Genomic DNA, 13502 nt, shown 5'->3' with positions numbered 1-13502 from the left:
GTCACTGATCTGACTGAGTCAGTGATGTATGATCACTATGATTTACCTCGCTTCGTTTGATTCCACTTATATAACCAAATCTTAGTTATCACGTATACTGAAAGCTCTTGAACCTGCGTAATCATCACCCTATCAGGACACCTGCCTTCTAATGTGTGGACTAAGCAATACACTTATCTTGGCTTCAGCAAAGATTTATATTAGAGAATATATTACTAATGCATTTTTGTAATTGTCTTTATTGCTACACTCATTCTTAACCATGTATATTTTATATAAAATATCCTTGTAGGACACTAATATGGTGAATTTGTTTGGCAGTCTTTCAATAGTAGTTGTGTCTGGGTTAGGGTCCCTTACTCCAGCATTATTCTTGAAAGCATTGTTGTGCCCTGAAAATATTTATTTAAAGGTGTATCTGTAAAAATCATTCTGTATCATGTGAATCCCATTAGAAGTTAAATCCTAAGAGATGAAGTGCAAATCCCTTTATGAGTCACTCAATGTAGTTTATACTTCAGTATATTCCAATAGCTTTATTCATATTCATCTACCACAGACAGTCAAAATTTCCAGTGTCCATGTGCTTCTCAACTAATGTAATTGAAAAATTTGTTATTCTTGATTCCCAGTAGTCCTTCTGTTATGGAATTATACAGGTTATGAGGGGATTTTGATATATTGTTTCATCCCTAGTAGCTCCTTCAATATTCATGTAAATCTTTCCCAGTCACTACCTATCTTACATTCATCACATTTAATTTCAGGAGACAGTCAATGACAGCATGGAAAAGAAGAATGAAACCCTATGGTCAGAGTTCATTCTCACAGGCCTCACATGCCAACCACAGTGGAAAACACCCCTGTTTCTAATGTTCTTGGTAATATACCTCATGACCATTGTGGGGAACCTTGGTCTGATCACTCTCATCTGGAATGACCCTCACCTTCACATCCCCATGTACTTATTTCTTAGTAACTTAGCCTTTGTGGATACTTGGTTATCATCCACAGTGACACCAAAGATGCTATTTAATCTTTTGGACAAGGGCAAGGTGATTTCTATCGCCGAATGCAAGACACAGTTTTTTTCCTTTGCAATAAGTGTGACCACAGAATGTTTTCTCTTGGCAGCAATGGCTTATGATCGCTATGCAGCTATATGCAATCCTTTGCTTTATCCAGTAGTTATGACCAATAGATTATGCATTCGCTTACTGGCCTTGTCATTTTTAGGTGGCTTTCTTCATGCTGTGATTCATGAAAGCTTTTTCTCCAGATTAACCTTCTGTAATTCAAACATACTATATCATATTTACTGCGATGCTATACCACTGTTAAAAATTTCCTGTACTGATCCTTCTTTAAATTATCTGATGATTTTCATTTTCTCTGGTTCAATACAAGTGTTTACCATTATGACTATTCTTACGTCTTACACATTTATTCTCTTTACAATTTTAAAAAAGAAGTCTGACAAGGGTGTAAGGAAAGCTTTCTCTACCTGTGGAGCCCATTTCTTGTCTGTATCTTTATACTACGGGCCTCTTCTCTTCATGTATGTGCACCCCGCGTCTTCAGAAGTAGATCCTCAAGACATGATCCTCTCTTTGTTTTACACAGTTATAGTCCCCGTATTAAATCCAATGATCTACAGCCTCCGAAACAAGCAAGTCATAGATTCTCTGAAAAAAATGTTGAAAATAACGATTTAGATCTGATTAATATCGACTAATTTTATTAAAATTCACAATATTTTAGAGTCTAATATAAATATTTTTCATTTAAATAATTTTGAAATTATAAATATTGGACAAGATTATTGAATTTCATTTAATTATACAATTATCTCTTTAATAAATTAATAGATATATGTATTCACTGTTCATATGCATACATGTTCTTATATCATGATCAAAGCAAAAGTTATTAACCAATTTACAATTTCATGTTATTATGCTATCCATGTACCAAACATTATAATTATTTTATTTCTCTCAAAAACACATGAGTGTGATACTTTAGAGATAAAATTATGTTAGTCAGCATGAAAGTCACGTTTCATTTACTCTATGTTATTGGCAGGTTTGTGTGGGAGTTCATAGAAGAAAACCTCAGGAATCCTGAGAGCCAAAAATATCTTTCATGATATATTTTATGTAAAAGGTGAATATTATTGCTAAAGAAATTTGGCTCATATGTATCACACGTAAATGAGCAAATATCTGAACATAGTCAAAAGAATTAATGAAAAGACAGTCAAAGCTATATAGAGCCAACCAGTATGAAGATGGTCTTAGCTCATTACATTCTTGTATTAAGGCAAGAACTGATTTTTTTCTCTGAAAGCAATCCACAGGTTGACTCATTAAATTCACTGAAGAACTAATTAAGATAAACTTAGAAAAATAAATAAAAGTGGCACCAGAAGAAGAAAATACTTTCATTTTCTCTTAAACTAAACAAAACCAAACACTGAGCTCACAAACCACACATCTGTTCACTTGCCTTGCACAGACAGATAGCTTTGAACAAAAAGTCCTTCAATTCAAATAGTGGTAAGAGAACTTGATTCCATAGCACCTTTTAGGGGTCTGGGAATAAAAATTCCTTGATATTAGTGATACTTTCTCCAGAATTTTTACATATAAGAAATGATCCACCTACAGATCTTAACTTACTATCCATTTATCCAAAATGGTGTTACACACATTTTCATACTGAAACTGATACTCTCATCGTAAAGATCACACACACACACACACACACACACACACATGTATGCATATGTGTGTATGTATCTATAATGTTTAGCAATGAAGAGAGGGTAAGCATGAGTGAGTGAGACAGACACAGACACACAGGCAAGTGAGAGATGTCAGTACATGGGAATCGGCTGGAAATTCTGCAAAAAGTGAGAGATATTGGAGCATTCAGTTCAAGATGAAATGTTTTCCTCAAACTCCTCCTCTCATGGTTCAGGAATCTATAAGAAGAAGAGGCAGAAGTTTGAAAGAGCCAGAGGTTACAGATGACTCCAGGAAGATAGTGTGTGCAACATACAAGAGATTTTATACATGAAATCACAGAGACAGTGGCAGTATGTACAAGACCTGCACAGGTTCAGGACAGATGGGTTCCCAGCACTGAGAGGGGGAAGCTGACACTGAGTCACACTCATAATCCAGAAGTTATGTGCACCTGATACACTGGCAAAGGAATCTTCTCCCATAGAGTCTCGCTGGCTATACCAATCACATTCCAGGAGAGGCCCATGCTCGAGTGGTTGTCCAATACAAAAGAAACTCAATGATATTTTTGAGGATGTTCCCCCCCATTTTTATTATTTAGACTTCTTTTGTGTTTTATTGCCCTTTGTTTGCAAGTTTGTAGATGTAGCACCATTTCTTTAGGCACCATTTTATTGCTTTCTTTCTTCCTTCCTTCCTTCCTTTCTTTCTTTCTTTCTTTCTTTCTTTCTTTCTTTCTTTCTCTCTCTCTTCCTTCCTTTCTTCCTTCCTTTCTTTCTTTCTTTCTTTCTTTCTTTCTTTAGTTCTTTCTTTCTTCCATCTTTTTTTCATTATTTATTTTTACACTCTAGATTACACCCTCCTTCTGCTCCACTCCCCAACTGTTTCATATCCCAAACCTCCTCCCCCAACACCCACCCCACTTCCCACAAGGATGTCTCTACCTCACCAACCCCACCAGACCCATATTTTATTTATTTCTTTTCCACTAGTTTTCATTGGAGTCTCACTGGATATATAAAGCATAATCTAGGCCAAGCCTCATGCCCAGCAGTAGTTGACCAACACAAAAGGAACCCAAATGGTATTTTTATGGACTTTTTGTTTTCTTTTTTGCTTTATTTAGGCATATTTGGGTCTTACCAGTTTTCGTTGCTGTTTGTTTGGTTGGTTGGTTTGATTCTGGCTGCTTCTTTTGTTTGTGTATGTGTTTAGGATCTTCTGTGGGGGATGATTCCTTTGCCCATTGTTATCAGTTGCACATAACTTCTTGATTATGAGTGTGACTCAGTGTCATCTTTCCCCTCTCAGTGCTGGGAACCCATTTGAGGAGGGTTGTGTCTCTCCTTTTGTATTCTATTTCATTTTGTTTATTGTTTTATGTCCTGTTTTGTTTGAAAGCTATTTCCTATCAAGAGGAAATACAGGGACAAAGAGTGGAGTAGGAATGGAAGGAAAGGCCACCTGAGGATTCAACCCATTTGCAGACACCAAACCCAGACACTATTGCTGATGCCAAGAAGTACTTATTGACAGGAGCCTGGTAGAGGGGCCCCCTGAGAAGCTCTGTCAGAGCCTGACAAATACAGATACAGATGTTCACAGCCAACTATTGGACTGAGCATGACCCCAATGGAGCAATTAGGGGAAAGACTGAAGGAGCTGAAGGGTTTTGCAACAATATCAACCAACCAGAACCTCCTCACTCTCACTCCCCGAGCTCTCAGGGGCTAAACCACCAACCAAAGGGTACACATGGCTCCAACTGCATATGTAGCAGAGGATGTCCTTCTCAGGTATCAATAGCAGGAGAGGACCTTGGTCCTGTGGAGATCTGATGTCGCAGAAGAGTTGGATAGTAGTGAGGTGAGGAAGAAGTGGGTGGGTGAGCACTATCATAGAGGCAGAGGAGAGGGGATGATGGGATGGTGGTCTGTGGGAAACTGAGAAGGGGGACAACTTTTGAAATATAAATCAATAAAATAAGCAATAAAAAGAAAGCCAGAAAGTAAAAGAGAGTTATTTATGCCCTTCTTAAAGTCCTCTGTCATTAACATAAGATAAGATTTCAAATCCAAAATGCTTTTATGGTGTTTTTGGATATCCAGTATTTGCTTTGGTGGGAGAACTGGACTCTGATGATGACAAGTAGTCTAGGTTTCTGTTGCTTATGTTCCTGCACTCGCCTCTTACCATTAGGTTGTCTTTGGTGTTGACCTGTCTTGCAGTCTCTGACAGGTTCACACTCCTGTTAATCTGATTTCTTTCCACCAGATCTGGGAACAGAGAGCTGCTCCTGGGTTTATGTGACCTGAAGCCTCCAGGCAGGTTGCTTGGAGCAGAAGTGTTGGTATTACCTCTACTCTCAGGTGTTTAGTTGCTCCTGGCAATTGGCTTTTAGGTCTCAGCACAGGCAGAAACCCAAAGGGTCCTGACCCTGACTGCTCCTGGGTCCTTGTGCCTACTGGGTATAGATGGCATTAGGTGACTTCCCCTTAGGTCAGGAATGTGGGCAGAAAGTATTTGCTTATTCTGATTTCTCAGGAATATCAGCACTTCTGATGGTCAAGCTCTCTCCCTCTTGGGATTTGAGTGCAAGGAGCTCTGGGACTGGTTCAGTTCAGTTTTGGGGACAGGAAGAAACCAGCAGGTTTCTGATGCTGACTGCTCCTATAGTCCTATATCCAGAGACCACTATGCAGGTTCCTCTTGGACAAGGAATGTGAGAAGAAGTGGAAGCCTCCCCTGAGTTTTCAGTATTGTCTGCATTTCTTGGAATTCAGCTCTCTCCCCTATGGAATTTTGGTGCAGGCGAATATTTCTTTAGGTTATTCTCAGTCATTCGATATTCCTCAGCTGAGGTATAGAGCTAAAACTAGAACTCTCACCTGAGGAATATGGAATGGCTGAAAAGTAACTAAAGAAATGTTCAACATCCTTAGTCATCAGGGAAATGCAAATCAAAATAACCCTGAGATTCTACCTCACACCAGACAGAATGGTTAAGATAAAAAATTTCAGGTGATGACAGATGCTGGCAAGGATGTGGAGAAAGCAGAACATTCCTCCATTGTTGGTAGGGTTGGAAACTGGTACAACCACTCTGGAAATCAGTCTGGAGGTACCTCAGAAAACTGAACATTGCAATAACTGAGGAACAAGCTATACCATTGCTGGACAATTACCCAAAAGATGCTCCAACACACAAGATCAACTCAAGCTCCACTATTTTTATACTAGCCTTATTTATAATAGCCAGAAGGTAGAAAGAACCCAGATGACCTTCTACCGAGGAATGGGTATAGAAAATGTGGTACATTTACACAATGGACTATACTCAGCTATCAAAAATAATGACTTCTTAAAATTCATATGCAAAGGGATTATGCTAGAAAATATTATCCTGAGTGAGGTAACCCAATAGCAGAAAAAAAATACATGGTATGTACTCACTGGTAAGTGGATATTAGTCCCAAAGGTTGAATTACCCAAGATACAATTCATAGAGGACATGAAGTTCAAGAAGAAGGATTGTCAAAGTGTGGATGCTTCACTCCTTCTTAAAAGGGGAAGAAAAATATTCATAGGAGGGGATATGGAGGCAAAGTCTGGAGCAGAGGTCAAATGAATGGCCATTCAAAGTCTGCTACACATGGGTATACAGTCTATATATATATATATATATATATATATATATATATATATATATATATATACACATACATATATATGGCCACCAAAACTAGATAAAATTGGTGAAGCTAAGAAGTACATGCTGACAGAAGCCAGATATAGCTGTCTCCTAAGAGGTACAGTCAGAGCTTGTCAAATACAGAGGCAAATGCTAGCAGCAAACCATTGAACTCAGAATGGGATCCCCATTGGAGGGATAGAGAAAGGATTGATAGAGCTGAAGGGGCTTGCAACCCCATAAGAACAGCAATGTCAACCAGCTGGATCTCCGAGGGACTAAACCACTACCCAAAGACTATACATGGACTGACCCATGGCTTCAGCTGCATATGTAGCAGAAGGTGTCCTTATTGGGCACCAATGGAAGGAGAAGGCCTTGGTCCTATCATGGCTGGAGCACCCCAGTGTAGGGGAAGGTTAGGGGGTGGGCAGAAAGAGAGGATGTTTGGGAAAGGGAAGACCCTTCTAGAAGAAGGGTAGGAGGATGGGATAGGGGGCTTAGGTCTGGGAAACCATGAAAGGGAATAACATTTGAAATATAAATAAAGAAATATCCAATAAAATTTTAATAAACACTGAAGAATTCCAGTTTAATAAAAGTTGCTAAGACATCATTTTTTTGTACTAAGGTCATGAACAATGAATGTGATGAATGGTGAAAACCCAGAACAATTTGGATTTTATTAGTATCTATATTTGATATTTGAAAAAAGAAAGTAAAAGAGAGTAAATTTAAATTTGTGTTGAATAGGAAGGTAGAGAAGATTTGGTAAGAATTCGCGCAGGTACAAAATTTTCATTTAGCTTCCTATTTTATCATCGTAGTTTTCACTGTACACTTAATTAAATTTTATTATATGTTCTGGAGGGTATATAGGAATAAAGCAATTGTCCAACTACTGATGATGAGTCAGAAATGTGAGGACTATTTTTGAAAAATTTTCAACATACTTCAAGAAATTTCCAGATTTACCCTCCCTAAATGTGTTAAAAAGAAAATATTTTATAGTATCTAAACAGCTTTCCATCATTGAATATGATTTATTTTTTAGACTGTAGGTAACTAGTTCAACATAGGAATTATGATAGTGTAAAATAGGGACTGAACCTCAGTGTTCTGCTTATTTAGATGCAGGGCATGCATACATGAAGAGAAACACAATACAGAGACACACATAGGAGATGGACTCCACAGGTAAAGACAATTTTTATACCCTTGAAACACTTACTTTCTACGAATGTAAATAGAGTACATGGATAAAATGATAGAACAGTCACTATGGTAGATATACAAACTGTACTAGCTAAACCAAACATCAACGAAAAGCTAACAGAAGAATCAGAACAGGAAATCTTTGTTAAAAGCATAAAGTCACAATAAAAGTGATGTATTGCTTTGGAATAACAGAAAGTCTGAATAAAAGTATCTCATATGTTAAGACATGAAGAAAAACACCCTCAAATGATAAAATCACTAGGTAGAAACATTGTCTATTGGTCATAATTATTGGATAAAGTAAAGGTTCACATATAGCTATGTAGCAATCTTAGCCATTGGAATCAAGAGGAAGCACGTGACACTACACTGAAAGCAAAGGAAAACAATATATTTAGCATTCAGAGAGAGAGAGAGAGAGAGAGAGAGAGAGAGAGAGAGAGAGAGAGAGAGAGTGTTGTGGTCTCAAATGACAAGGTGATCAATGATTCAAAAGACAACCATCAACATAAGTTGAATTGCTGAATGACAAGTACTTGGATGTGAATGTGAGTATCACCTTGGATGAGGCTGATTGGACTAAAATACTCTGCAAAGGAGATGAGGATAGTTATCACAAGTGCCAGGAAGTAGGGACTTTTCACTGGGGTTGATGAGTGAATACTTCTAAGATAAACTTTTCGCTGTGTCACATATTCCTTTTTCATGTTCTTCAGAGTTGTCTGCTGAAATATAAATATATATATATATATGTATATATATATATATATATATATATGTGTTGGGGATTTAGCTCAGTGGTGGAGCCCTTGCCTAGCAACTGCAAGGCCCTGGGTTCGATCCCCAGCTCCAACATATATATATATATATATATATATATATATATATATATATATATATATGTGTGTGTGTGTGTGTGTGTGTGTGTGTGTGTGTGTGTGAATATTCGTTATTTACAGAGAATTGTGAGAGACTTGAAGTAAAACTATTCATTTATGTGAATACCCTAAGTATTATTATATACTAATTTATGAAAATTAGTAAGAATTGAGTGAATACTCTGTCTTCATGTGTCATACAAAATATTTTCTAATATGTGCTACAGTACCCATAAAGCTAGCATATGCTAGGATTGAGCTGAGATAATTTCATTTTTTCTCCAATAATTTTCTTTTAGAAAATTACTTTGAATATTTTTATGAAGCTATGAATACAAACAACAGAAACATCCGACTGGAAGTCCCACACCCGCGGATCCCGGCCCGCAGCAGCTCTCTGCTTCCAAACCCCGTGGGAGAGAGACCTCACCACCTGGTCAGGTGGGCACTCCTGAGGCTGCAGAGCGGAGGAGACCACTAACACTGCCCACCCCTGCCCACATCCCTGGCCCAAGAGGAAACTGTATAAGGCCTCTGGGTTCCCGTAGGGGAGGGCCCAGGAGCGGCAGGACCCCTGCGCCTGAGACACCGCCGGAACCTGAAGGAAACAGACCTGATAAACAGTTCTCTGCATCCAAATCCCATGGGAGGGAGAGCTAAACCTTCAGAGAGGCAGACACGCCTGGGAAACCAGAAGAGACTGCATTCTGCGCACATCCAGATGCCAGAGGAAAACACTAAACGCCATCTGGAACCCTGGTGCACGGAGGCTCCCGGAAAGAGCAGCGCAGATCTACCCGGTTGCTGCCGCCGCGGAGAGGACTTAGGCAGTACCTCAGGAGCAAACCTGAGCCTCGGAACCACAGGTAAGACCAACTTTTCCGCTGCAAGAAACCTGCCTGGTGAACTCAGGACACACTGAGGCAAAATTCCTCTAGGACCGGGCACTTCCTGTGTTTACCGGAAGTCCCACACCCGCGGATCCCGGCCCGCAGCAGCTCTCTGCTCCCAAACCCGTGGGAGAGAGACCTCACCGCCTGGTCAGGTGGGCACTCCTGAGGCTGCAGAGCGGAGGAGACCACCAACACTGCCCACCCCTGCCCACATCCCTGGCCCAAGAGGAAACTGTATAAGGCCTCTGGGTTCCCGTAGGGTCTGCGCCTGAGACACCGCCGGAACCTGAAGGAAACAGACCAGATAAACAGTTCTCTGCACCCAAATCCTGTGGGAGGGAGAGCTAAACATTCAGAGAGGCAGACACGCCTGGGAAACCAGAAGAGGCTGCACTCTGCACACACATCTCGGACGCCAGAGGAAAACTCCAAACGCCATCTGGAACCCTAGTGCACGGAAGCTCCCAGAAAGGGCGGCGCATATCTTCCTGGTTGCTGCCGCCACAGAGAGCTCGTGGGCAGCACCCCTCAAGCAAACTTGAACCTCGGGACCACAGGTAAGACCAACTTTTCTGCTGCAAGTGACCTGCCTGGTGAACTCAAGACACAGGCCCACAGGAACAGCTGAAGACCTGTAGATAGGAAAAACTACACGCCCGAAAGCAGAACACTCTGTCCCCATAACTGGCTGAAAGAAAACAGGAAAACAGGTCTACAGCACTCCTGACACACAGGCTTATAGGACAGTCTAGCCACTGTCAGAAATAGCAGAACAAAGTAACACTAGAGATAATCTGATGGCAAGAGGCAAGCGCAGGATCCAAGCAACAGAAACCAAGACTACATGGCATCATCGGAGCCCAATTCTCCCACCAAAATAAACATGGAATATCCAAACACACCAGAAAAGCAAGATCTCATTTCAAAATCATATTTGATCATGATGCTGGAGGACTTCAAGAAAGACGTGAAGAACTCCCTTAGAGAACAAGTAGAAGCCTACAGAGAGGAATCGCAAAAATGCCTGAAAGAATTCCAGGAAAACATAAATAAACAAGTAGAAGCCCATAAGGAGTCACAAAAATCCCTGAACGAATTCCAGGAAAACACAATCAAACAGTTGAAGGAATTAAAAATGGAAATAGAAGCAATCAACGAGAACACATGGAAACAACCCTGGATATAGAAAATCAAAAGAAGAGACAAGGAGCTGTAGATACAAGCTTCACCAACAGAATACAAGAGATGGAAGAGAGAATCTCGGGAGCAGAAGATTCCATAGAAATCATTGACTCAACTGTCAAAGATAATGTAAAGCAGAAAAAGCTACTGGTCCAAAACATACAGGAAATCCAGGACTCAATGAGAAGATCAAACCTAAGGATAATAGGTATAGAAGAGAGTGAAGACTACCAGCTCAAAGGACCAGTAAATATCTTCAACAAAATCATAGAAGAAAACTTCCCTAACCTAAAAAAAAGAGATAGCCATAGGCATACAGGAAGCCTACAGAACTCCAAATAGATTGGACCAGAAAAGAAACACCTCCCGTCACATAATAGTCAAAACACCAAACGCACAAAATAAAGAAAGAATATTAAAAGCAGTAAGGGAAAAAGGTCAAGTAACATATAAAGGCAGACCTATCAGAATCACACCAGACTTTTCGCCAGAAACTAGGAAGGTCAGAAGATCCTGGACAGATGTCATACAGACCCTAAGAGAACACAAATGCTAGCCCAGGTTACTGTATCCTGCAAAACTCTCAATTAACATAGATGGAGAAACCAAGATATTCCATGACAAAACCAAATTTACACAATATCTTTCTACAAATCCAGCACTACAAAGGATAATAAAGGGAAAAGCCCAACATAAGGAGGAAAGCTATACCCTAGAAGAAGCAAGAAACTAATCGTCTTGGCAACAAAACAAAGAGAAGAAAAGCACACAAACATAACCTCACATCCAAATATGAATATAACAGGAAGCAATAATCACTATTCCTTAATATCTCTCAACATCAATGGCCTCAACTCCCCAATAAAAAGACATAGATTAACAAACTGGATATGCAATGAGGACCCTGCATTCTGCTGCCTACAGGAAACAAACCTCAGAAACAAAGAGAGACACTACCTCAGAGTGAAAGGCTGGAAAACAACTTTCCAAGCAAATGGTCAGAAAAAGCAAGCTGGAATAGCCATTCTAATATCAAATAAAATCAATTTCCAACGAAAAGTCATCAAAAAAGATAAGGAAGGAGACTTCATATTCATCAAAGGAAAAATCCACCAAGATGAACTCTCAATCCTAAATATCTATGCCCCAAATACAAGGGCACCTACATATGTAAAAGAAACCTTACTAAAGCTCAAAACACACATTGCACCTCACACAATAATAGTGGGAGATTTCAACACCCCACTTTCATCAATGGACAGATCATGGAAACAGAAATTAAACAGAGACCTAGACAGACTAAGAGAAGTCATGAGCCAAATGGACTTAACGGATATTTATAGAACATTCTATCCTAAAGCAAAAGGATATACCTTCTTCTCAGCTCCTCATGGTACTTTCTCCAAAATTGACCATATAGTTGGTCAAAAAACGGGCCTCAACAGGTACAGAAATATAGAAATAATCCCATGTGTGCTATCAGACCACCACGGCCTAAAACTGGTCTTCAATAACAATAAGGGAAGAATGCCCACATATACATGGAAAATGAACAATGTTCTACTCAATGATAACCTAGTCAAGGAAGAAATAAAGAAAGAAATTAAAAACTTTTTAGAATTTAATGAAAATGAAGGTACAAGATACCAAAACTTATGGGACACAATGAAAGCTGTGCTAAGAGGAAAACTCATAGCACTGTGTGCCTGCAGAAAGAAACAGGAAAGAGCATATGTCAGCAGCTTGGCAGCACACCTAAAAGCTGGAGAGCAAAAAGAAGCCAATACACTCAGGAGGAGTAGAAGGCAGGAAATAAGCAAACTCAGAGCTGAAATCAACCAAGTAGAAACAAAAAGGACCATAGAAAGAATCAACAGAACCAAAAGTTGGTTCTTTGAGAAAATCAACAAGATAGATAAACCCTTAGCCAGACTAACGAGAGGACACAGAGAGTGTGTCCAAATTAACAAAATCAGAATTTAAAAGGGAGACATAACTACAGATTCAGAGGAAATTCAAAAAATCATCAGATCTTACTATAAAAGCCTATATTCAACAAAACTTGAAAATCTACAGGAAATGGACAATTTCCTAGACAAATACCAGGTACCGAAGTTAAATCAGGAACAGATAAACCAGTTAAACAACCCCATAACTCCTAAGGAAATAGAAGCAGTCATTAAAGGTCTCCCAACCAAAAAGAGCCCAGGTCCAGACAGGTTTAGTGCAGAATTCTATCAAATCTTCATAGAAGACCTCATACCAATATTATCCAAACTATTCCACAACATTGAAACGGATGGATCACTCCAGAATTCCTTCTACGAAGCCACAATTACTCTTATAACTAAACCACACAAAGACCCAACAAAGAAAGAGAACTTCAGACCAATTTCCTTTATGAATCTCAATGCAAAAATACTCAATAAAATTCTGGCAAACCGAATCCAAGAGCACATTAAAACAATCATCCACCATGATCAAGTAGGCTTCATCCCAGACATGCAGGGATGGTTTAATATACGGAAAACCATCAACGTGATCCATTATATAAACAAACTGAAAGAACAAAACCACATGATCATTTCATAAGATGCTGAGAAAGCATTTGACAAAATTCAACACCCCTTCATGATAAAAGTCCTGGAAAGAATAGGAATTCAAGGCCCATACCTAAACATAGTAAAAGCCATATACAGCAAACCAATTGCTAACATTAAACTAAATGGAGAGAAACTTGAAGCAATCCCACTAAAATCATGGACTAGACAAGGCTGCCCACTCTCTCCCTATTTATTCAATATAGTTCTTGAAGTTCTAGCCAGAGCAATCAGACAACAAAAGGAGGTCAAGGGGATACAGATCGGAAAATAAGAAGTCAAAATATCAC

At 39.4% G+C, this 13502-nt stretch overlaps 1 protein-coding gene and 1 pseudogene across 1 annotated transcript; one reads left to right on the top strand and one right to left on the bottom strand.

The window, feature by feature from the left end:
* Window positions 1–785: 785 nt before the first annotated feature.
* Or5h17c (olfactory receptor family 5 subfamily H member 17C) lies at window positions 786–1715 on the top strand. Its single transcript, NM_001000050.1, has one exon. The coding sequence runs from the start codon at window positions 786–788 to the stop codon at window positions 1713–1715; it is 930 nt and encodes a 309-aa protein (NP_001000050.1).
* Or5at1-ps1 (olfactory receptor family 5 subfamily AT member 1, pseudogene 1) lies at window positions 7230–8531 on the bottom strand (annotated as a pseudogene).

The sequence above is a fragment of the Rattus norvegicus genome, chromosome 11 (assembly GCF_021556685.1).
Source record: "Rattus norvegicus strain SHRSP/BbbUtx chromosome 11, alternate assembly SHRSP_T2T, whole genome shotgun sequence".
Classification (NCBI taxonomy): domain Eukaryota; kingdom Metazoa; phylum Chordata; class Mammalia; order Rodentia; family Muridae; genus Rattus; species Rattus norvegicus.
This window is presented reverse-complemented; position numbering and strand designations above follow the sequence as displayed.